General features: G+C 48.2%; 1 protein-coding gene across 1 annotated transcript in view; it reads left to right on the top strand.

The window, feature by feature from the left end:
- Positions 1 to 25986, top strand: part of LOC102393792 (cell migration inducing hyaluronidase 1) — a 161795-nt gene that overhangs the window by 103731 nt on the left and 32078 nt on the right. Inside the window, exons 7-14 of the mRNA XM_025271754.3 lie at positions 280 to 350; positions 1118 to 1213; positions 1808 to 1929; positions 7761 to 7893; positions 8691 to 8882; positions 16996 to 17171; positions 19319 to 19528; positions 25646 to 25851. Coding sequence (XP_025127539.3) covers positions 280 to 350; positions 1118 to 1213; positions 1808 to 1929; positions 7761 to 7893; positions 8691 to 8882; positions 16996 to 17171; positions 19319 to 19528; positions 25646 to 25851 — 1206 coding nt within the window. The remainder of the gene's footprint in view (positions 1 to 279; positions 351 to 1117; positions 1214 to 1807; positions 1930 to 7760; positions 7894 to 8690; positions 8883 to 16995; positions 17172 to 19318; positions 19529 to 25645; positions 25852 to 25986) is intronic.

The raw sequence follows: 25986 nt of genomic DNA, 5'->3' as shown, positions 1-25986 counted from the left end.
GGTCTATGGGCTTGTTTGTTTGTGATTCATGCCCCATCTACTGCCAGAATGGAGTTGCAGAGGCTCAGGATCCACAAACATCAAGCTGGTCAGATGGCCTTTCAAATGGTTAGGAAAGCCAGGGCTTGCTGAGAAAGGCGCTTGTTCTTTTGGAAAAGGGAAGCCCAGCCCGGGAACTCATTTCCCCAAGCAGCCTCACTATGACACTATGTTAACTCTGCCTCCAGTACAGGCTCAGACAGGTGAAAACTTTACTTTTTGTTGTTGTCTTTTTTTCAGACACCCTTGGAGTTTCCTAACTGTGAAAGGAAATCCCTCTTCTTCCGTCGAAGACCACATCGAGTATCATGGTAATAAATGGTGAAAGGCCATTCCCCCCTGGGTTTTTCTGACCAATAGGCTCAGGGGCTCTTGGAACCACTCTCCTCCCAGATGGTGCAGTGGTAGAGAATCCGCCTGCCAATACAGGAGACATAAGAGACACAGGTTTGATCCCTGGGCTGGGAAGATTCCCTGGAGGAAAGCATGCTAACCCACTCCAGTATTCTTACCTGGAGAATCCCATAGACAGAGGAGGCTGGCGAACTACAGTCCATGGGATCGCAAAAATTGCACATGACCAAACAAACTCCCTTCTCCTTCCCCAGAATGTGGCTGATCCATCTCCCAACACACTGTTGAGTGACTAGCTGCTTAATTGCCAGGTTACATGAGTGGCAAAAGTCCATACTGGTTTAAGGCTGATCACTAAGATAATGTTTACATTTGCAAAGAGATCATCATCCGTTTAATCCCAAACAAGTGACACAGGAAAGATGAGAACTTGGTCAGAACCAGCAGGAGTAATATTTTGATCTAAAAAGATGCTTTGAGGACTTCCCTGGCAGTCTAGTGGTTAGTGGTCTATGCTTTCACTGCAGGGGGCATGGGTTCCATCCCTGGTTAGGAAACGAAGATCCCACATGCTATGCCTTGTGGCCAAAAAAAAAAAAAAAAGTAAGATGAAGAAGTGGTTCAAGATCTACGTGTGCAGGGGGCTTTCTCTGCCTTAGCATCACATCTTTCTTAATTCGGGGGTCTGTGTGGTTGCTGATGCCTCCGATCTCCTCTTTGATAGGACACCACGGCTCTGCTGCTGCCCGGGTGTTCAAACTCTTCCGGACAGAGCACGGTGAGCTTTTCAACGTCTCCTCATCCAGCGAGTGGGTTCAAGGTGAGGAGCTTGGGACCCCTTGGTAAAATTCCACAGTGGGATAAAAAGTCGGGACTTTGCAGAAGGAGAATTTTTCTTTCCACCAGTAAGACCGCTTGACGGCTTCAGTGTTAACTCAGTTGGCAGCTGAGGGTGGTCTTTAATCTGGGCTCAGTGGGGAATAACCCAGAGGGATGTGCCCTTTCACGGAATGCCTCTTCTGTGCCAGGCGATGGCACTGACAGGGAACGCAGACAGCAGTAGGATCCGGCCTTCAAGGAGCTCACACACAGGGACATGGAGGGGGGGTGGCGTGGAAAGCACCACTCTTCATGAGCACCCTCAGATAATGGGTTCATGGCTGGATCTCATCTTTCTCCTTTTGGCAATAATGAAGAATACCTGTTGCTTTTATAAAATAAGATAGTCAATAAGAGGAACTTGCAATGAAAAGTTGGGGGTGGTGGGGAGGTTGGCAGATGGATTACAAACCTGGTAAGAGCCTGGACATATGGTATTTGATTCCCACTGAGCCGAGGGTACACGGAGGCTGCACCCAGCATGGCCAGTCTCAGCGCCCTGCTTGCCTGACCCTGATCTTTGCTTTCTGCCCAGATGTGGAGTGGACAGAGTGGTTCGAACATGACCAAGTATCTTACACAAAAGGTGGAGAGAAAATTTCAGACCTCGGGGTCACTCATCCAGGGAAAATCTGCAATCGCCCCATTGATATACAGGTAACCAAGAAGTTATCAAGGCTTTGTCTTGAAGAAGATGCTGTAGATCACAAACTATCTTACTATCTGAGTGGTGTGAGTCTCATGGCCCTCCTGTGATGTCGGTAGTGCCAGAGAATAGCGTTCTCATTTTAAAGACTGACCTGGAAGCTGATTGTCTGCTCCAGGCCTCCCCCCATGACTTTCAAAGCCAGGATTCAGATTCTCTTCTGGGTCCTGCTGAAAAGTTCCTTTTCTGTCTCCTCAACCTGCATCTTCAGCTATGGGTGAGGGTGCCCAGTGAGGGGAGTGTTTGACTTTCTCGGCTTCACACACCCATTCATTTCTTTTAGGGCTTCAAGTTCACAGGGTGTAGCTGGAATTCAGGTGCAGGCTGAGACCAGCCCAGGTGGAGAACACCTACAGCCTTGTTCTCCACTTAGTGAAAGTCAGCCTTCACAGAATGGACAGTATTTGCTTGGGATCTTCACTTGGAGTTAACTCTGTTCAAAAGGGACCTGGGCTTCCCAGATGGTGCTAGTAGTAAAGAACTCACCTGCCAAGGCAGGAGATGCAGAAGATGTGGCTTCAATCCCTGAGTCAGAAAGATCGCCTAGATTAAGAAATGGCAACCCACTGCAGCATTCTTGCCTGAAGAATCTCATGAACAGAGGAGCCTGGCAGGCTACAGTTCAGGAGGTCACAAAGAGTCGGACACAACTGAGTGACCGAGCAAAGAGGACCTAGGCTTTCTCAGCTGGCTCCATCATGAACGTGTGGCACAAATGGGCAGCTCTCACAACTCAGTGGCTCAGCTGGTGAGCTTGAGAGCTCAAGGGAGAATGGGAAAGACAGAGACATAGGCAAGAAAATGGAGTTTATTTCCTTATGCCTGGTCTTCTTCCAAAACAAGATTTGGGGCCACTTAAATGTCTGATAGAGAATTTGGCTTCCCAGATGGCTCAGTGGTAAAGAATCCTCCTGCCAATGCAGGAAACGCAAGAGATAAGGGTTAGATCCTTGGGTTGGGAAGAACCCTTGGAGGAGGGCATGGCTAACCACTCCAGTATCCTTGCCTGGAGAATCCCATGGACAGAGGAGCCTGACAGGCTACAGTCCACAGGGTTGCAAAGTGTCCAACATAACTGAGCACACACACACACACACACACACACACGCACACGCACGGACACACATACACACACACACGAGAATTTGGAGTCATTTCAGGAAGACCGTCTCTGCCCATTTTATCTTCTTTCAGCCAATAAAAACAGCAACATTTGTACACCACCTTTTCTCAGATTATCTAACCTCAGGTCCCAGATCATCTGACTGTTTTCACTCCTCCATATCCCTCCACCCCCAAGGCTTGACTTCCGCCCCCTGCCTTGCAATGTAGAGGGACCACAGGACAAGGGACCACTTTTCCAAGAGAGGACAGTCGGTTCTGCGGTCAGCAAAGGCCAGGGAAACCTTTCTCATTGTTTGGCCAAGGCTGTTCGTTCACATGGCTCCAGTGTGGTTGAGAAGGATTTACCCAGATTCCGTTACACATTATAGACTCTTCTTGGGTCCAAGAGAATCAAAAAACGCTGACTCCCCCAAAGCACATACTTCTCAGATTTAACTTTAATTTTTTTCTTGCAACCCTGCACGTTCCAGCTCTAATTCTGAGAGAGCCCCAATTGGATTCCTCCAGTTTACTTGGCTACAGGAAGTCCAATCTTATACCAGGGCTGCTCCCTCCCCAAGCATTTCTGGAAATCCTCGAGGAATGTGTCCATGCTCTGCAAATCCCTCCCAGTGTTTGCTCTGCCAGCTGTCTGGCTCCAGACCACTGTTGTTGAGAAGACCACTGCTCCATGCCAGGAAAATAGCTTTCCTTAGGCATTTCTTACTCTCAGGAACTTTGATCCGAGCTGATATGGACTCTTCCCAGAGAGTGTCAAAGCACCACTAATCCCAGGCTCAAACAGTCTGTAAAACTTTACTGAAGGCTTGGAGAGAGCAGTGAAAATATATGTGTTTTTCCCATATGTCATACATATAATAGTGTGTGACTGCTCGAGTCCCAGGTGGCTCAGTGGTAAAGAATCGGCCAGCACTGCAGAAGACTCAGGTTCTATCCCTGGATCAGGAAGGTCTCCTGGAGAAGGAAGTGGCAACCCACTCCAGTACTCTTGCCTGGAAAATCCCATGGACAGAGGAGCCTGGTGGGCTATAGTCCGAGGGGTTGAAAAGAGTCGAACATGACTTAGTGACTAAACAGCAACAACAACATGACTGCTCACCAACTCAATAATCCCAGACCTTCCATGGGGACCAACCCCATACTCTGTAACCACTAGGCTGCCACCACACTGCAGGGCCCATTTACTTTGCTGAACAGCAGAAACTAACACAACATAGTAAGACAACTATACTCCGATACAAATTAAGAAATAAAAGAAACAGGAAGTGCTCTATCCTGAAAATGTCAGGCTTACCTCCTTTCTCGCCATCAACCCATTTCTTTATAGTCATCAGAGGCAATGAGGTAGACGATACTCTGGGTTTTTCTGAAGTCAAAAAAGCAAAACCAGGCTTATGCTATGTTTACCACAGGTGAGAGAAGCAAGATTTCATTCTCTTCATCAATAGAGTGTGAGACACATCTGCCAGGAGCTAAATGCCCAAGTTAATTGACCCACCAGAGAGACTGAGACAAAACTGAAATGCCCAGGTGCCTGTCTTTGCCACCATGGGAAATCACAGGTTACTGGGGTCACTTGCCACCTCTGATCACCCCGAGGGCCCTGCACAAGAGGTCCCTGAGATACCTGCAGTCAAATCCTTTGGAGGAGAGGGGGTGTTAGGACATTTGTCACCTGGGCAGGATGGTGAGTTGGAAAGAAAAATAGTTGGAAATAGTTAAGACTAGTACAGTTGACCTCAACTCAAGGAAAGTTTTTCAACATCTGATCATTTGTGATTCTGCAAAATCAAACCCAAAAACAATAGTCCCCAGTTCCCATGTCCTCACCCTTCTGATGATTATCCTGGGCTGAAATCTCCTTGCTTCCCATCTTCTCTCTTAAAACTCACCTGCCTTTCAAGACCTGTGGAACCTAATGGACTCACATGTCCTTTGGGACCTGTGAGGTGCCCAAAACACCAAATTTAAGGTGGCGCTGCCTCCCAGGTGCCAACTCTGCACTCACGTGACCCTGGAGAGAGAGTGCTGCCTTAAATGTTGCACCCTGGGTTCCTCACTAGCAATCTTGGCCATATCTATCAGTCAAGCTGATTTAATTTAGTGTCTCAATTTCCTCCTAAGCAAAATGGAGATAATAACTGTTCCTTCATGGGATTATTTTGTGGATTTAATGCAGCAATACATGAAGCTTCTGACCTACAGCGAGTGCCCATAATTTTCTTTTATTATTTTAAAATTGTTTATATTATTATTTATTATGATATTGCTTGTTTAGTCACTAACTTGTGCCTGACTCTTTTGTGACCCCAAGGACAGTAACCTGCCAGACTCCTCTGTCCATGGGATTTCCCAGGCAAGAACACTGGAGTGGGTTACCATTTCCTTCTCTAGGGGATCTTCCCAGACCAGGGATCAAACCTGCATCGCCTGCCTGCATTGGCAGGTGGATTCTTTACCACTGAGCCACCAGAGAAGCCTATGACATTGCTAGTTATTTTATAATTATTATCAAGAATAACAATCACATTGTGAAGATCAAGTTCACTGAACAGTGGGAAAGCCCTTTTTACTCTTCTTGTCCAAAACTGAGGTCATTCTTATGATTTAAAAGGGAGAAAAAGAAAAACAATAAAATTGAATAGAGGTTTTCTTGAAATTTTTGTTGGATGTTGTACCTTAAAAAATGTCCAGCTCCCCGGGATGATGTTTTTAGGCTCAGTTCTCAATATTCAGGGATGTCCTACTGAAAAACATGCTGGCCTCAGGGGGAAAGATCTGGGAGTCAGAGGAGTGGGCTTGACAGTCAGGTGACCTTGAACTTGCACCTAAATCCCTGTGAGCCTTTGTGATTTCCTCTAAGGGTGAGTCGGCAGTGCCTGCCTCTCTGCTGCAGGAACCACCCCAGATAAGGACTTGAGCATGTTGCCTGCAGGAAAGGCCTGAATTTTTATTCTGGCTAAACTCAAATTTCCACAGCTCTCCTCCCAAACCACAGACAACGAGTATCTGCTGCCCCCCCCTTTTTTAGATGGACTATACTTCGCTTTCCTATTTGCCTAGCCCTGGTCCCTTTGGTCTTTGTGCCAAAAAGGACAACAGCTGTGGCCCTTGCTCTAAATTGCAAGTCTCTGATGACAGCCACCGTCGTGGTGCAGACACACCCCGGCCCTGGGGTGAGCCCCAGCTGGCAGGGACTGTGCCCTCCTCTGAACCCACTCCTAAGATTCTCAACCTGGCCTTGGAGCTGCCATCAGCTGAGACTCTGCTGCGTGCCTGGCCTTGGATTGGATGCTGAGATCAGGGAAGAAGCAATACCTGGCCCTTCCAGAGCCCACCACCCCCCTGGTAGGAGACAGACACTGAACACAGGACAGTAAGAACAGCAGCGCAAGGGGCTGCGAGGCACCGCTCTATCACTGGATGGGTCCAGATTCAGATTCTGGCCCTGCCTCTTACCAGCTGTGTGATGCTGGGCAAGTTACCCAACCTCTCTGAGTATGTTTCCAGATCCTTAAAACCAGCATCAACCTCATAGACCTCAGAGCCAGGAAGAGGGAATGCAATAATGTATGTTAATAATGTATGGAACTCAGGGACTTCCCTGGTGGCCCCCAGTGGTTAAGATTCTGCACTTCCAAGGCAGGGGGTGAGGGTTCATTCCCTCGTCATGGAACTAAGATTTCATGTGGTGCACAGTGAGGCCAAAAAATAAAAAACAAATTGAAAAAAAATGTATGGAGCTCCATAACTACAAAAAGGGTTGTCAAACTTAACTTCCCATTGGAATCACCTGGGGCAGTCTTTCAAAGTTCTCTTGTCCAGGTTGTACCCTGGACACAATCAAATCCGAGACTCTGAGGATGGGGCCTGAGCGTGAGCATTTTGGTTTTTTTTTGGTGGCTGCACTGGGTCTTCGCTGCTGCATCAGCTTTCTCTAGTTGCAGTGAGTGGGAGCTACTCTAGTTGTGGTGTGCATACTCATTTTGGTGGCTTCTCTTGCTGCCAAGCACAGGCTCTATGCACTCAGGCTTCAGTAGTTGCAGCACATGGGCTCAGTAGTTGCGTCTCACCGCCTCTAGAGCACAGACTCAGTAGTTGTGGTGCACAGGCTTAGTTGCTCCGAGGCATGTAGGGTCTTCCCAGACCAGAGATCAAACCCATGTCCCCTGCATGGGCAGGCGGATTCTTAACCACTGGATCACCAGAGAAGTCCCAGCAAGAGTATTTTTAAAGGCTCCCCACAGGATATGGAGTCACATTTGGGCACCAACAGGTTGATCCAATGAGCCTTCAGTAAATGTTGGCCACTGTGGACCTCTGGATGGGGGAGAGTAGAAAGCAGCCCGCCCAGCTCTTAAAAAAGCATGTGGTGGTGATAAACACTCTGTAAACTGTTCCCCAGTGTAGTCACTCACTGGTTTGGATACCAAATATGGTGGGACCCCAGGCAAGATTTTTATCCACCCTGTGACTTCATGCTGCCCTTCTTATAACAGAATAGAGAAGGGGAAACGTTAGAATAATAGTCTAAAGGCCATTGTAAATAAGTTTCGCAGCAGCGATTTTAGACTTGCGAGTATATGTTTGTAACATTAATCATCACCTTCCTTCTTTACAAAGAGAAATGACTTTGTAATTTCTGTGCCATTCCCAGGCCACTACATTGGATGGAGTCAACCTCACCACTGAGGTTGTCTATAAAAGAGGCCAGGATTATAGGTTTGTGTGCTATGACCGGGGCCAAGCCTGCCAGAGCTACCGTGTGCGGTTCCTGTGCGGAAAGCCTGGTAAGCAGCCCCTTACTGGGGACACTCTTGCCTCCGTGGCTCGGTTCCTCCAGCTGGCAGCTATCCACTGCGAGTTTGGGCGGCGGGGTCAGCCACCTCCGGGCATCTCAGTGACATGGTGCTCCTGCCAAGTTCTCGATGGAGAGCCCTTCTATGACACAGGAACCGTGGGAGGGTCCTCGGAGTTGGCAGGAGCCAGTGGAGCCCCACCCTGCCCATACGCCTTTCAGGAAGGGGAAGGGCCTATTCAAGGCAACCAGGGTGCTGTGGACGGAGCTGACCTTCCTGCAGCCCGCCCCCACAGAGATACGTAGCCCATGGCCTCTCTGGATGCTATTATTTTAAACCCAGTTCCCGAGGTGCTTGTTAGCAGGGGTTGGAAATGGTCGGTTTCTTCTCGAGGGCACTTGGCCATCTCCAGAAGGCAGTCATTAGGGATGGGAGTTTTTTGGAAGGGGAGACTGACAGCTACTGTAAATAATAGTTGAGAGAAACTATATTTGTTTTACATCTTTTGCAAAGTGGGTGTGGAGAGACAGCCCCATTTAACTCCAGCTAAGGAGTTAGTGGAAAATTCCCCTGCCCAGAGCTAATGAATGGCTCTTTTCTGGTAGGGTTTTTTGATGACTTAAAAAAAAAAACAAAAACCATACCAAGACTGGTTCGGGGCGAGCCTGGTGATTTGGGTTTTGGATAGGCAAACCTGGCATTTACTGATTTAGGGAGGGTAAGGGAAGAGGTGGAAGTTTGCCAGGAGCAAAGGTTTATCTCTCAGTGTCTCCTATTTTGGGTTATAGTGAGGCCCAAACTCACCGTCACCATCGACACCAATGTGAACAGCACCATCCTGCATCTGGAAGACAATGTACAGTCATGGAAGCCTGGGGACACGCTGGTTGTTGCCAGTACTGATTACTCCATGTACCAGGCAGAAGAGTTCCAGGTGCTCCCCTGCAGAACCTGTGCCCCCAACCAGGTCAAAGTAGCAGGTAGGACATTTGCTTACCCCTTCCTAGGCTAGATGAAACTGAAAATTGCTAGGCTTAAAGTTGACTGAAATAAAAACAAATTTGTAGCAGTCAGCTATAGCGATGATAATGCTGCATAACAACAACAACAAAAATTTCTTAAAATTTCCTAGCAAACTTTTATTTCTTACTAATGCATCTATAGGCTATGTAGGGTTCAGCTTTTCTAGACTAAACTTGGCTCCAAGGGTTGGGTTCGGGTCAGTTCCATGTGACTCTCATTCTTCCCAAGGACATACTATTGTTCATGGTGGAGAAGTGAACAGAATCACAGGAGGACTCCTAAGGCCTGCCTGAGCTCCAAACTTGAACCCTCTTACACATACCTTCCAATAGATCACATGGTCCAGCTCAACATGAATGGGGAACTCTATTTCTCCCATTAAGACAGAGGGGAGGGAGTGTATATTTGTTAGCAATAATTTAACTTACCACAAAAATGTAAATGTCTTCTTTCTCTACCTTTTAAATTTCCTTTTTCTTCTCCTAAATCTTAACTTAAATGCCCTGGTTATTTATGTTATGTGAGGTTACTGGAATTATAGATGTTTAGAGGTAAAAAGGGTGCTACCCAAATGGCTCAGTGGTAAAGAATCCGCCTGCCAATGCAGGAGATGAGGGTTTGATTCCTGGGTCAGGAAGATCTCCTGGAGGAGAAAATGGCAACCCATCTAGTATTCTTGCCAGGGAAGTCCTGTGAACAGAGGAGCCTGGTGGGCTACAGTCCATGGGGTCACAAAGAGCTGGACACAAGTTAGTGACTAAACAACAACAACAAAGATGTAAAAAGAGACCTTGTTTATAGTCCAGGGCAATTATTCTTTGGGGAGGGGAGTCATGTATTGATTAGAGTTGTTGGTTGTAAGCGACAGAATCCAATTCAACTACCTTAAACAACATAGAAATTAATTGGGAAACTATTCAACTTAGAGAGCTAAATAGAAGCTGGGCAGTCATGCTGCAAACAAAGACCAGAAATAGGGCAGCTTCAGGGATCTGGGGTGCAGGAATGCATGGGCAGCCTCCTTAAGGCATCACTATTTGCATGTCCTGGGACATGGTGCTCGAAAGTTACCTTCCAGGAGATAGCATTGATTGGGTTGATGGCTCACATGCTTACCCTCTGGCTAGGACACCATCATTAACTGTCCTTCGAAGACTGCATTGCATGGATACAGTCACTCCCCAGAGGAAAATTGAGATGTATTAGCAGAGAAAGGCAAATCAATACTAGGCATTAAAAATATCAGCTGCTATATGTGGAATCTAAAAAACAGGTACAAATGAACTTATCTACAAAACAGAAATAGAGTCACTGATGTAGAGAACAAGCTTATGGTTACCAGGGGGTAAAGAGCAGGAGGAGAGATTGAGCTTGACACATACATATTATTGTGTATAAAATAGATGACTGATAAGGAGAAGGCAATGGCACCCCACTCCAGTACTCTTGCCTGGAAAATCCCATGGATGGAGGAGCCTTGTAGGCTGCAGTCCATGGGGTCGCTAAGAGTCGGACTCGACTAAGCGACTTCACTTTGACTTTTCACTTTTATGCATTGGAGAAGGAAATGGCAACCCACTCCAGTGTTCTTGCCTGGAGAATCCCAGGGACAGGGGAGCCTGGTGGGCTGCCATCTCTGGGGTCGCACAGAGTCGGACACGACTGAAGTGACTTAGCAGCAGCAGCAGCATACGGCACGGGGAACTCTACTCAGTCCTCTGTAATGGCCTATATGGAAAGGAGTTTTAAAAAGAGGGCATGTATGTATGTATGTATGTATGTATATATATATGTATATATATATAACTGATTCACTTTGCTGTACAGCAGAAATTAACACACCACTGTAAATCAACTATAACCCAATAAAAATTTTTTAAAATATATCAGCTGCCACAGGACCATTGTACCTAGAGAAGTATTAGAATCTGGGGTAGAAGAATACTATGGATTGAGAAAATATAACCAACATACTGAAAGTATCTATTATCTTAGAAACAAAACTACAAAAAGTAAAATTTGACACCGTCTTTTTGGCTAGTGGAAGTGTGCTTGAGAAAGAATCTGGGGGCTTTCTTCTAAGTGCAATGGCTTTTTAGACTTCCTTGCTCCCCACTTACAGGATGGCACCAAGGGAAGCAGTTCCTAGTGAGTGCCAGGCCCTGGGGTCCTCCCTTGGTGACGTGTGTCTCCCAAGGACAGTAGAGGCAGACAGGCCTTCTGGGATGCCAGGTGTCCTCTGGGGCTTGGCAGGAGTGGCATTCAGATGTGTGAGCTTTGTCACTGCCCTCTGTGAGGTGACCCTGATTCTGGGGCTACATTTGTGGCTTCTAGGGGGCTGAAAGCTTGCCTTTGAGGCCCAGCCTTCAGGGAGGGAGAAGAAGGAGCACCCCTGGAAGAGGCCCTGGCCTGTTCACACCAGCCCCCATCTGCACCTCAGTGCTGGGCACCTCTAGGCCTGGAGGGAGATTTCAACATGAACAAGACCTAACAGGACAGCAGGTAGTGCCATGAATGACCTTGAGAAAGGGAACCGTGTGATATGAGGGCACTTCTGCCTCGCCCCACAGCATGGTTCAGGGGTAAATGATTAAGCGTGGCTCCAGGTGGCAGTGTTTGACCAGTGGTTCTAGCGGCTTCTTGAAGACTGTTCAGGCTGGACAGAGTGTGAGATGGGGCTGCTTCGGGTCCTGGGAGGACCAAGGAGGAAAGAGTGAGTAGAGAGGAGTGTACCCCCATGTCAGGACCCTCCAAGCTCCTTTGGTTCATGACTGCCCATGTCTGTATCTCCAAGTCCCACAGCCCAGCCTCCCCCGTGGCCCCTTAAGCAAGGGTGGGACCATCTTATTCAGAAGCTTTAGGGCTTTTGTGAAAACAGCACCCCCAGTGAGAAAAGTCCCAGGTAAGGTGTGTGTATGTGTCTGTCCGTCTGTCCTGGGGAGGCCCTCATTTCTCCTCTTTGGTTCCAAGCCCATTCTCTGGCTGTCCATCCCCTAGTGACATGGAGCGGGGACTCCAGCTGCTTTGTTCTTTTCCAAAATGGTGCTGCCACCCGGTTACCAATCAGTCCTCCTCCCCAGGCTGGCTGCAGAGTGGGATGCAGCCTTCCTGGCTCCTCTTTCCTCACTGCCCCCAAATTCCAGTAAACAGACTTTTTGCATTTTAAGGCTTTTCTGATGGGAAACAGATGGGGATAACAAAGTCATGAAAACGTGTGAATCATCTAAAAAAAAAAAATTTCCAAGTTTTGCCAACCACAGTGTGATTCTCAACACCTCCTGACATGGCAATGGAAAATGTCTTCAATTTTCTACCCTGTTTTCATTCTCCACTTCCCACTTTGCTTGTAACCACCCAATATCACACACACACACATACTTTTAAGTAATACTACTGTTAATTAGTATTAACATTTTTTGAGTTTCCTACAATATGCTAAACACTTTACATGAACCATCTTTCTCACGCTCGATGATAGCATAAAAAGGTGAAGGCTACTGTTTTCTCCATGACCCAGATGAAGAAACATCTTCTTCATTTCTTCATGGAAATTAAATGTCTAGACTAATGCTTTCCACTATGGTAGCCACCAACCATTTATGGCTATATAAATGTAATTAAAATTAATTTTAAAAAGGAAATTCCATTCCTCAGTCATACTAGCCAGATTTTAAGCGTTCAGTGACCACCTGGGGCCAGTAGCTGACACGGAGTAGAGCATGCCCTTCATCTCAGAACTTTCTGGGGATTGCTGCTGTTGTAGACCCAGCAAGTCTTCTTGGAGGATATGAGCCAAGATTCAGAGTCAGAGCTCTCAAGTTCAAAGGCTGTGTGTTCTCTCAGCATCTTCACTCAAAGATGACTAGACAGGAGGCAGAATCTAGGGCACTCTATAGCTGAAATCTGCCTCTCTGGGACCCTCCAGCCCAAGTCCCTCTGGGCTTGTCCCCATGGTCTGAGAAGGGCAGGCCCCACTGCCCCCTCCCCCAGAATCCCTGGATCATGCTAGGTCGGGAACCACATGCACAGGGTGGAAGATCCTCGATGTTCGTTTTTCTCTTGAGCCCAGAGTGTCCTGTGCCATGACTGCGCTGCAGAGAGGGGGCATTGTAGAACCAGCCGTAGGGTGAGCACTCAGAAAGGTCAGAGTTTTGTTCCTGTGTGGGTCCCTCTGCACCCCACGCCTTTCCCACCCCTCGTCTGTGCTCACAGCCCTTCTGGATTATTTGAGACAAATCCAGCTTGGCCATGCCTGCCTGCTTTACCCCACACCCCAGCCCAACCGCTCCACCCCCGCTCTCAATACCCCCTACCTTTGGCCTTCCTGTATCAGAGCTTAGAGAAGGAAGGGAGGGTGGGTGGAGGCCAGCTGGGAGAATTCTGCAGACAGGACAGGATGCTGAGAAAGCAGAGTGCACAGCTTCCCTGGCATCGTGGCCTGGGAGTGGCCTGTGAACACAGCGGCAGGGCAGATAAAGCAGCCATGAGGTCTGTCAGAGCCCTGATAGGGAAGCCCCACTGCAGGCGGGGGAGGAGGCGGTGGGACTGGAGAGTTCTCCCAGCTCTCAGTCTGTCTTCCCACCTCTGCTCCCAGGACTCTAATCAACAGAGTGCCTCCATCCACCTGGAAGTTCCCCCTACCCCTGGCTTCTTTCCCTCCTCCACTCCTCCACCCCAGCCCACGGAACCGAGAAAGCTGTCAAACCTACTTTCTATGAACTCCCATCATAAGCGTGAAGCCAATGGTGGGAGCACTAGCCCCCAGCCATGTGCCCAGGGCTGTTCCAGGCACATTCCCTGGATTAATTCATTTCACAACTATCTCTACGTTTGGAGATGTGTGCTATGATTGTCTCCATTGTATAGATAGAGTCTGAGGTTCAGGAAGCTTAAATGACGTGCTCAGGGATCCACAGCAATGATCTGAGTCAGATTCTGACCCGGACAGCCTGGCTCCAGAGCCACAGTCCTCCTCATCCACTGTCTCTCCCCTCCAGTTGTGTTGAGACTGAATTCCTGAGGAGGGCCCTCTGGCCACCCCCAGGAACAGAAACCTCTGGTTCCCATACTGTCTCCACATCATTTCTTTTTTGGCCACGCCACTCAAGATGTGGGATCTTAGTTCCCTGACTCTAACCCGCTCCCCCTGTATTGGAAGCACAGAGTCTTAACCACTGGACCACAGGGAAGTCCCTGGACACACCATATTTTAAAATGGATGCTGACAAATTGAGAGGAGCCCCCTGAACTCTGAAATGCATACACTCTGAGGGGTGGTTGGAAACCTGGGGATGCATGGCCTGGTTTCTTGGCTCTGCCAAGCGCTGTGGGGACCCCAAGATGTGAAGGCTGACGTTGAGCATGGTCGGGGAAGACTTCACTGAAAAGGAGCTAGATCTTGAGGAACAAAGTGATTTGCTCCATGGACAAAGGGAGGAGGCTGTCCTAACCAGAGAGAGAAGCTTAGGTAAAATCTCTAAGATGTAAAAAGCAGAGGCTCGTTGTGGGTAGGATGGGTGGTGAGATCTGGCTGGAGCAGAAAGGGCCGTGAGGGAGTGATGGTGGATAAGCCCACAAGAGTCTGGGTTTTACTCTGTCCATCCTGCGGGCGGCTGGGCAGGCTGCTGTGCTCCTTGGAGCTGTGTGCAAATATTACCTTGGTGGCAAAAGGGACTTGGTTGATGTCCTTAAGTTAAGGCTCATGAGATGGGAGGTGAACCTGGATTATCTGGGTGGGCTCGGTGGAATCAAAAGGGTCCCTAAAGTATTTATTTATTTTGGCTGTGCTGGGTCTTCATTGCTGCATGAGCTTTTCTCTAGTTGTGGTGAGCAGGGCAACTCTCTAGTCGCAGTTGCAATGCAGAAGCTTCTTATTGCAGTGGCTTCTTTTGTTGCGGAGCATGGGTTCTGGGGTGTGTGGGCTTCAGTAGTTACAGCACTTGGGCTCAGTAGTTGCGGTTCTTCCGCCTCTGAGAAGACAATGGCACCCCACTCCAGTACTCCTGCCTAGAGAATCCCATGGACAGAGGAACCTGGCAGGCTGCAATCCATGGGGTTGCTGAGGGTCAGACACGACTGAGCGGCTTCACTTTCACTTTTCACTTTCATGCATTGGAGAAGGAAATGGCAACCCACTCCAGTGTTCTTGCCCGGAGAATCCCAGGGACGGGGGAGCCTGGTGGGCTGCCGTCTATGGGGTCACACGGAGTCGGACACGACTGAAGTGACTTGGCAGCAGCAGCGCCTCTAGAGCACAGGCTCAGTAGGTGTGAAACACGGGCTTAGTTGGTCCACAGCATGTGGTATCTTCCCCAGGCCAGAGCCTGAACCCACATCTCTTGCATTGGAGGTGGATTCTTTACCACCGAGCCACCAGGGAAGCCCAAAATGGCCCTTAAAAGAGAGATATAGTAATGTCAGAGTCAGAGGGAAAGATTGAAGGCAGAAGAAGTGGATGAGGATGAGATGATTGAATGACATCACTGACTCAATGGACATGAGCTTGAGCAAACTCCAGGAGATAGTGAAGGGCAGGGAAGCCTGGCGTGTTGCAGTCCAGGGGGTCACAAAGAATCAGACACGACTGAGCGACTGAACAGCAACCCAGGAACATTGACCACTGACTGGATCTGCAAAAGGCCAGGAGCGAACTCTCCCTGGAGCCTCCCAACAGAACCGGCACTGTCGACTTCTGACTGTAACCTGGTGGAATGGATTTTGAACTTCTGAACTCCAGGACTGTCAGACATTTCTGTTGTCTTTGGATTTCCCTGAAGGTCCAGTGGTTAGGACTCCATGCTTCCACTGCAGCGGACATGAGTTTCATCCCTGGTTGGGGGACTAAGATCTCACATGCCACATGGCATGACCAAAAAAGAATAAGAAATTTCTGTTGTCTTAAACCACTAAATTTGTGGTCAGTTGTTTCTGTAGCCAGAGGAGACAAATACCAATTCCAAAGGGAATATTTTCTCAGCTTTGCCAGGCACTGGTCTCACATCTTGAACTGAGATGCTTCAAAGAAACCACCGCCTCCCTGAGTCTGCAGAAATCCAAGGCAATAAACATCCTTTGAAAAAGTGCAGACCCACCCACGGGATGTTAGCTAGGTGAAGGACTGGACAGAGGAGCCAGCCCTCCCCGTGGATGAGAGGGCAGGGTGAGGTTACTGTCAGTGGGTGCAACTCGGGGCTCAGTACAACCACAGCCTTTGCATGTGGGCACCAGTGGAATCGAGGGGCCAAGCTCTGTGCCCTGCTTCTCTAGTCAAGGTCACAGTGAAAGTCAAGCGGTGTCCGTGGTATGGTTCGGGCTGCAAATCAGCACCAGAGACTGTTGCGGTCTATAATTACATCCTCAGAAGAAAGAGACAGCACCTAGGAGCCAGGTCAGCAGTCTCAGGGACGAGCTAAATTTAAAGGCAGCCTGTTGTTTTTGTTGTTCAGTCTCTCGGTCAAGTCCGACTCTTTGCAACCCCACAGACTGCAGCATGCTAGGCTTCCCTTTATCACAGTGGCTTTGAAGAGGGGGTTTGTCTTGTGTCTGTAAGAAACCCAACTGGTAGGCAGTCTAGGGCGTGAGTTCTGTGGGATCATCCAGAGCCCAGGTTTCTTCCTTCTGGTTGCTGTGCCGTCTCCAGGGTATATTCTCACATAGGCAAGGATGGCCCACCACCAGTGCCCACATCTCAGCCCCAGGGGAGAGCGGGAGCCACCTGCAGGGTGCACGCATTGCCTCTGACCACGCTGACCTGCAGGGAGGCTAGGGAGTATGGTTGTCCCGGGGAGTCTTGCATCAGCTAAAATAGAAGTTTCTAGTACTGATAAGCAGAAAGAGGGTAGGAATTAGGGGACAAATAGCCATGTCTGCCATGGGCTTCAGATGTGAGCATTTATGTCTGGCTCTTCATCCAGGCAAGTAATTTCATCTCCCTGGGCTTCATTCTTCCATAAAACGGGGCTCAGGGTCGTGGACAACCCCAGGTACCACAGAAGCAGTGGAAGCACCTGGTGGGCACAGTGGATTCAGGCAGCACCTCTGATGCTCCCTGCTTCCCTTCTTCTGCCCTAGGCAAGCCGATGTACCTGCACATCGGGGAGGAGATTGACGGTGTGGACATGCGTGCCGAGGTGGGACTCCTGAGTCGGAACATCGTGGTGATGGGGGAGATGGAGGCCGAGTGCTACCCCTACAGCAACCACCTCTGCAACTTCTTTGACTTCGACACTTTTGGGGGCCACATCAAGGTATGACGAATCTACCTGGCAGAGTCTGTCAACCCAACCAGGAGGATTTGCATGATGACATCCGGGGGTAGGGGTGCTTAGTAGGGAAGGGATTGGGAGGCAAGGGGTAGGATCAAGAGAGGGGTACTCTCTGGAAGCTGGAGGAGTCTTGTGTATTATCCATTGGTGTGCAATTACATCTGTCAGTACTTGGGAATGAGAGAGATGACGAGGAACATCTCCTGCTCCCCAGGCATGTGGCACCCATCACACTGTGCTTCCTGCTTTCATGGTTTTCAATTTTCAATTATGGCTTTCATTCCCTTTCTTCATTAGTTAACCCTGAGGACTTTATAAAAGAAAGGGCATTTAAGTCACACAAAGTCACATTTATGATAGATCCTTCCCAGGTGGTGCTAGTGGTAAAGAACCTGCCTGCCAATGCAGGAGACATAAGAGACTCAGGTTCAATCCCTAGGCTGGGAAGATCCCCTAGAGGAGGATATGGCAACCTACTCCAGTAGTCTTGCCTGGGTAATCCCATGGACAGAGGAGCCGCAAAGAGTTGGACACGACTGAAGCGACTTAGCACACACGCACACTGCTAAAATATAGAGAAGGTGATAAGCAAGGGAGAACTAGAAGTTCTAGCTTCACATTTACCTGTGAGTTTCCCAGTAGAGACTCAAGACCAAGGCAGAGATAATGAGCTACAGGGGTTCTCATTGCGCAACAAAGAAAAATGGTATCAATTCACTGGAGCTCATGTTTTCCTACCATTCAGCTCATAGGGGAATTTCTTTAGCATCTCTCTATTAAAGTGCCTATACCTGGCATATTGAATATCCTAAGACACGCCAGCCTTCTTCATGAAGCCATTGCTTCCAGTGACCTGAGGTTAAAACTGGTGGAATAACAGTATACCCTGGAGTTTTGTAAAGATAATTCTTTTGAAGCTAAAATCATATGCTCTAAGGATAAGACTTTTTTTTTAGTAATCTAACAGAAAGGAATAATTGAGCGAAACAGTTCATCATGGGGTCCCTGCTGGCATAGGTAAGACAATTTTTTTTTGTCACAGGGGTCTATATAATAAGATTTCTAGCATCTCTGGCCCCTGCTCATTAAATTCAAGCAGTCATCCCAGTCACTGCAACCTCCAATACCACTTCTACATATTTCCAATCAGTGTCTGGGGAGGAGAGGGGGCAGGGGTGGTAGTACAAAATCATTAGGGAGATTAAAGCAAAAATAGCAGGTTTATGTCACTCAGGCTGCTACAATCCTGTTTCCCATCTTGAGAGTAAATCTCTGAGTGACCAGAGCACTCCTTCCCACTTTGCCCAAACTAGACCCAGAATCATTGTTAACACAGCTCTCCAGGGCAGCCACTGCTAGACTCGGCATTTCAATGGGCACCTGTTTTTGGAAGGAATGGTTAGCATGTCCTGAAGTCATCCTTCCCTAGTAGAAGTTAGCAGAGCTCAACCTGGGGCAGGAGTTGTTTTTGAACTGTGCTTTCATGGTGAGTTCCTGGAGTATAGACATTCATTGCGATCAAGTGGGTCCTTTGAAATGCGTAGGAATGGCTCTGAGTGTACTATGACATAAGAGTGTGGAACACCCTACAACTCATACACACACTACTAGAGTCACGGGCTGATGAAGACCTCAAGCTCAGCTTCCCCTTCCCCCAGCCAGGAGAGGGCCTCAGACGGTGGACCACAACCTGGGCTCTTACTGCCCCAGGGTCCATCCTCTCTTGGACTCCCTAACCCTCCTAGGGCACACTTCTTGCTAGCGTCCCCCAGGTTATCTCAGGGTTACCCTTTTCTCATAATGCTCAGTAGCTTAGGAGGCAGGAAAAGAAGGTTGAGGCAAACCTCAGCCACTGCACATTCCCGCTGGACCTCTTGATCCCACACAATCCGTTGCCCTGCACATCACTATATTATCAGCAGCACCCTGTCTCCAGTGAGGTAGGAAGAGTCAGGCATCTCAACCCATTTGCAGAGAATGTCTTTGATTTACTGAGTCCCTGAGGTGGGGCTCAGTGAAACATTCTGAGGACAACATGTGTATGTGCATTTCTGAAATGTGGGCACCAGCGAGGGGGATCAGGGAACAACCCCATGGACCCCTTCTGACTCTGGGCTTTGCTCTCCCAGTTTGCACTGGGATTCAAGGCCGCACACCTGGAGGGCGTGGAGCTGAAGCACATGGGCCAGCAGCTGATTGGTCAGTACCCAATCCACTTCCACCTGGCAGGCGACGTGGATGAAAAGGGGGGCTACAACCCGCCCACGTATGTCAAGGATCTCTCCATCCATCACACATTCTCCCGCTGTGTCACTGTCCACGGCTCCAATGGCTTGTTGGTAAGCACTTCCTTCCCAGGGCAGCAAGGGATCCAGAGCCCCTTCATTTCTTTCATTTCCCTCCCTGATGCCAATCTGCTTACTGCTGGGCCCAGGAATCATTAGCAATGGTCGGATGTTTTAGATCTAGTCACTTGGTCCAGGGCCATTGGGGGTGGAACCATCCTTGGCTCAGATTTGAGAACAATATCAATTGAGAAGAGGTAACCCACCAAAAAAGGAGAAAATAAGGGTGTATCCTTGCTAAAGGGCACCAAGCTACAGAGATGGGTGAGCACTCAATGGTCATGGGGAGTCTAGCTCTTCTGCTCCTTGGTTTGCCCAAGGATCATTCCATGACTGTGCATCATGATGAATCTGTTTACCTGCAAATGAGGCAGGGGTCATGCCAAGCCTGCCTGATGGGCTTGCAGCGGTGGCAGGAGTGGGCCCTTTCCCTTTTTCTTCTGTTGAACCAAGTGTCTTCAGAGCAATAAGCACTGGGGGAAATGACTTCATCAGTAAGTTGGTGTGTGTGTGTGTGTGTGTGTGTGGCTTGTCTTGATTTGCACAGATAATTTTTACACTCAGTTGATCCTTCTTTAAGTGAACTCAGCTTACATCCTCCATAATTTTAAAGCTGGATGTTACAAAATGGCACCTGCATGCTGAATCCAGTTTGTGTTTTGTTTGGCTTGTATCATGTTTAGAGAAACATTTGATAATTTTTCATGAAATGGAACTTTCTTTCAATGGACCAAACTCACATCCTCTGTGAACTTTTAAACCGGATGTCACAAAATGGCACCCAGCAAACTGAACCCAGTGGCCAGATGTGTTTTTTTTGGCTTAAGTGTTTAAAGAAACATTTGAAGGAGTTTTCATCACTTGAAAATGGAGAGATTTCACATAAAATCTTGGATTCTTGGCTTCCTTTGAGAAGTAGGCTGAATTGGCAACACTAGACCCACATTCCTGCCTGGCCACTATGGACTGGGGCAAAGTCATAGCACCCCTGCCCCAAGCTGGGCTTTACTCTGGTTTACACCATGCCCACCACTTCCTAGTACATTATAGTACATTCTCCTAGCAGGGCCACTCATCAGTATAAAGGGGACAGCATGGGTTTGGGGGCATAGCCTAGAAGGGCTTGGTTCACAGGTGTTGAGCTATGGACCTTGGGCAAGTTGCTCACCCCCTCTAAGCCTCGTGTGGGAAGCAGGCTCACATGGAGTGGGGGCTGGTCAGAGCACGGAAAGTGCTGTGGGTGGGGCTGGAAGGCCACTCTCAGGGGCTTCTATCAGGGCAGTGCTGCAAGGGGGCATCTCCATGGAGATGAAAACTGTGGAGAAGCCAGGGGAAGTGGGATCTCCCTGAATAAGGAATCAAACTCGTGGCTCATGCACTGGCAGGCAGATTCTTAACCACTGGACCACCAGGGAAGTCCCTTACTCATTTCTTGATTCATGAGCTGCTCTCATCTCTCCTTCCCTCCTGAGCCCAAATGAAGAAAACAGACCCGTGGCCTTGTTTTTCCCCAAAGGTTCAGAGGCTAGGGCTTCTTCTGGCAGAGTGGGAAGGAGATGGGCCAAGGTGGGGTGTTGCAGAGTGTGCATCACAGATCAGCACAGACATCAACTGGAGAGACTGGTTTTTCTTCTCAAGCCCTCCTTCCCTCTACCTGGTTGTGGGGGTCCTGCAGTGCCCTCCCCCACCTGTCCCGGGCCACCTTAGAAACTCACTCTTTTCCTCATTAGGCAGAATGACTGAGTTCTCGGTTTCCTTTTCCAGCTTATATTTGCATTTTCAAAAGCTCATTAACACAGGCTGCAAAACAAATCACCGCCTACTCCAAAGCTCTTTTCCTTAGCAGCTCAAAAAAAAAAAAAAGAGGAGGCAGAAATGGCAAAAGCTCAGAAATTACAGTCTACCTTTTAATAAGGTCATACTTATGGCCAAGTTTCTCTCTAAGACGAATTATATCATACTTACCCTAGAAGGCAGAATCAGGTATACAGTTCACTTATGTTTGAATTTGTTTTATATTTTAAATTAATTTTTATTGGCATATAGTTGGTTTACAATGTTGTGTTCGTTTCTGCTATACAGCAAAGTGAATCAGCTATACATACACATATATCCCCTCTGTTTTGAATTTCCTTCTCATTTAGATCACCACAGAGCACTGAGTAGAGTTCCCTGAGCTATGCAGTAGGTTCCATTAGTTATCTGTTTTTTTAAATTAATTAATTTATTTTAATTGCAGGATAATTACTGTACAATATTGTGATGGCTTTTGCCATATATCAGCATGAATCTGTTTTATACATAGTAGTATTTATTTGTCAATCCCACTCTCCCAGTGCATCCCATCCACTCCCCCATTTGTATTTGTTTCAGTCATTTCCTTTTCATACTGTATGCAGGTTGCAGGAGGAAGTCCTCATAGTTGGGGTGACCCTATGCCCTGATTTGCTTTGAACAGTTCCAGTTTACACCTGTTGTCCCTAAATTAATTACTAATAAATAATAGTTAATTAGTAGCTATGTTAATATAATTATTAACTCAATAATTATTAATTATATTTAATAGTTGATAGTTAATTGGTATTAATAGTTTCCACTTTCACTCTCAAAAAGGTCCTGGTTGAGACAATAAACTACATGGTCACTCTAACTGAAGCAGTTCCTAAGAGCTGAGGAATTTTACCCCTCAAAATCTCATGCCTAGACTCCACAATTGGAAGACTTAAAATGGCTGTCAGGAATCACTTTCATGATCTCAATCATGAGGGAAGCTATCCAGAAGAACAAAGGGAAAATGCAGTTTGGGCAAGAGAATGGCCAGGAGTGTACACATTGCCTCCGGATAGCAAACATGAGGATTCGGTGGGTACACCACATGTTCATGTGTGTGTGTCTATTTATCCAGCTCCTTGCTGTCTATCTGAGAGCCCCTTGGACTGCAAGGAGATCACACCAGTCAATCCTAAAGGAAATCAACCCTGGATACTCCTTGGAAGGGCTGATGCTGAAGCTGAAGCTCCAGTACTTTAACCACCTGAAGCAAAGAGCCGACTCACTGAAAAAGACCCTGATGCAGGGAAGATTGAGGGCAGGAGGAGAAGGGGGTGACAGAAGATGAGGTGGATGGATGGCATCACCGACTCGATGAACATGAGTTTGAGTGAAGGACAGGGAAACCTGGCGTGCTGCAGCCCATGGGGTCACAGAGTCAGACATGACTGAGAGACGGGACAACATCTATCTATCTACCTACATATCTATCTGCCATCTATCTATATGTACCCATCTCAAGCCATACCACAGTTCAAGTGTCTTAATTCTAGGAACTGTTCTAAGGAAGAACAGTCATCCAGCGTTTTAGGGCTGGAAGGGATTTCAAAAGTCTCCCTAAGGATACTCACAAATCACACAGCAAGTCTGTGGTGAAGCCAAACTTGAACTTGTGTCTTCCACTCCCAGCCCAGGGCTTTCTTCTACCTTATTACACTGCTCCCTTGACTCTATATGCTACTTCACCCCTCTCCTAAAGAGAAGAAAGAAATGCAACACAAGACAGGAGCGTTTTTTCTCTGGTGCTGTTGAGAACTGGTTCATACACAAAGTTTAGATCAGACAGATGGAGAAGCGAGTCTCCATCCGTCCTTGCAAGAGAAGGGACTTGGGCAACTTTCTAAGTCTCGGTGTCATTGGTTGAAAGGGAATAGTAGTTTGGATGAGAATTGGATGAGATAATATATGCAAAGCATTTCACACCCAGCAAATAGGAGTTATTTTTATTCCTTTCAATAAGGATTTTTCTCTCCAGAGCACAACTTAAGAGGAGGGAATTTCTTTTTCAGGCATTTGTTAGAATAAGAATGTATTCATTATTCACTCAGATTCAAAGAATGACAACCAAAGTATGATCCAGACAACAGGCAACTGGGTGCATGGGATTTAAGAGGAACTGTGGGCGGCAGGCAGGAGGCGCGGGTCTGAACATGGCTCCAACGCCCTCCTCTGGGCCTCAGTGTCCTCCTCTGTAAAGTGAAGGTATTGAACTTGCTCTCAGATGTCCCTGCCAGGACGAGCAGCCCATGCTTTCTCACCTCTTCCTCCCAGGCTTGTCTGCCCAGGCTATTTATAAGAAACTTTCATTGCTCACTAGGAGGAAAGGAAGCAGTCCCATTGCATGACCTTGGTATTGACTAAAATGCTTATTGAGGGACTGAATAGCATTCAAGACCACGCCCTTGCCTATTATCAAAGATGGGTGTGATACTTGTTTGAGAGAACAGAGAGCTTGCCTGGCACAGGGCAGCTATGCTTGTGACCCACCCTTATGGGTGAATGGACACAGAAAACTGGGGTTTCAGCCCTGGTTTCACACATGTGGGTTGCATGACCTTGGGCAAATCACTCAACCTTTCTCAGTCTCATTTTCCTCATCTCTAAAAGAAAAAATATCATTATTGAATTATGTAAGATTTCAGCAAGATTAAAAGGTATAAGCACCCAGGCCAGTGCTGGGACATGAAGGGTCCTAGTTCCGGATGCTTCTAGCACAGGGCTGCGTGGGAGTTGGGGGAGTAGGTAAGATTTGTCGTAGAAGAGACTTCGGAGGGACGTGGGGTGTTTACCCTGGATTAGTGCTTCTCAGGCAGGGGCAATTTTGTCACTTCCCTTTCCCAGTGGAATTGTTTAGTCGCTAAGTCATGTTTGACTCTTTTTGACTCCTTGGACTGTGGCCCGTCTGGCTCCTCTGTCCATGGGATTCTCCAGGCAAGAATACTGGAGTCTGTTGCCATTTTCTTCTCCAGGGGATCTTCCCAATGCAGGGATCAAACCCATGTCTTCTGCATTGCAGGCGGATTCTGTACCATCTGAATCACTGGGGAAGCCTATCCCAATAGGATACTTGGAAATGAATGTCTGGAGACAGTTCTGGTTGTCACAGCTGAGAAGGGTCTGCTGGCATCTAGTGGATAGGGGCCAGTGATGTTGCTGAACATCCCATAATATACAGGATTACCTCTTGAATGGTAGCAGTGCTGGAGGGGGAGTTGTTTGGGGGTGATAGATGAATTTTTTCAAGGGCCTGTTGCAGCATCAGGTTGAATGATGTCTTAGGGGAGCAAGAGTTTCCCTGGTTGGGTGATGTCATTGGGCAGTCAGGACCCAGGAGCAGGGATGGAGATGGAAGATCTCAGTCAAGGTAGTGAGGTGTTTCTTGCCATCCTCACACCCCACTGTGGACAGGGCACCTTGGAAGGTAGCCAGTATCTCGTCTGGGCCATTCAACTGAACCAGGATGCCCATTTGTCAGGGATGCTGGTGAGCAGAGTCAAGAAGGTACAGCTCTACCCAGAGGCCCTCTGAGGACCCTCTAGCTCTCAGAGGTTCATTGAGATTCAGACCCAGAGGGGCCTTGGAGATCCTGGAGCTGGACTCCATTGTGAAGTGGGGAGAGTGTGCTGGAAAGAGCTTGAAAGACATGTCTGAGAGACTGCACCCCAGGCCTCTCCATGTTTTCAAGTGGTTTCTAGGCTTAGCCCCCTGATTCTGTGATTCCAAGAAGGATATTGAAGAGCTGGAGTTTGCGACCCTTTTTGGCTTTCTGCAAATGAGGCTTGATATGGATTGTGGGCTTCAAAGCTGGCTTGGGTCGATGGATGAGGGCAGAGTGAGGAGCCAGTCTTACTACGATAAGCCCACCTGGCCTGGCTCAGGTGCTGTCCCCAGGTGGCACTCTCCCCACCGCTGTTTCTGGGGGACCTCTTAGTGAAATCCTCTAAGTCCTCGTAAGCAGTGTACTCGCTGTGTCCTCACCAGGTTAGGCTCACAGGACCTCGTCCACAGTCTCCTCTTGGGCCAATTCTAACCTCTCGTCCTTTTCCCCACCCCAGGAAAAGCCTCGGTCACAACACCTCCAGCTGGAAGGGACTTTAAAGTTCGGCTCTATTGCCCTGACCCACCCTCCCCAAGCCCAACACCCATGTCTGGTCCATTTTCAAATGCCCAGTGCCCCCTCAGAGCCTGGTGGCACCTGAGGCTGTGCGTGTGTGTGGAATGGATGAATGAGCAAATGAGTGGTGATGCTGGGTGACCTGTCCCCTGTCTTGACCCCGGCAGGTCAAGGATGTTGTAGGCTATAACTCTTTGGGCCACTGCTTCTTCACGGAAGATGGGCCAGAAGAGCGCAACACCTTTGACCACTGTCTCGGCCTCCTCGTCAAGTCTGGAACCCTCCTCCCCTCTGACCGCGACAGCAAGATGTGCAAGACAATCACAGAGGACTCCTACCCGGGGTACATCCCCAAGCCCCGGCAGGACTGCAAGTAAGCATCTCCCTCACGCAACTTCCCACCCAGCCTGTGACTCCTCAGTCCTGGGCTCCTGTGTGGCTCGGACCTTGCAGCCTTAACCACCTGAGGCTCTTAGATGCTCAGGTACAGTGTGTTTTCTATTCTCCC

This window comes from Bubalus bubalis, chromosome 20, assembly GCF_019923935.1.
Source record: "Bubalus bubalis isolate 160015118507 breed Murrah chromosome 20, NDDB_SH_1, whole genome shotgun sequence".
NCBI classification, from domain to species: Eukaryota; Metazoa; Chordata; class Mammalia; order Artiodactyla; family Bovidae; genus Bubalus; species Bubalus bubalis.
This window is presented reverse-complemented; position numbering and strand designations above follow the sequence as displayed.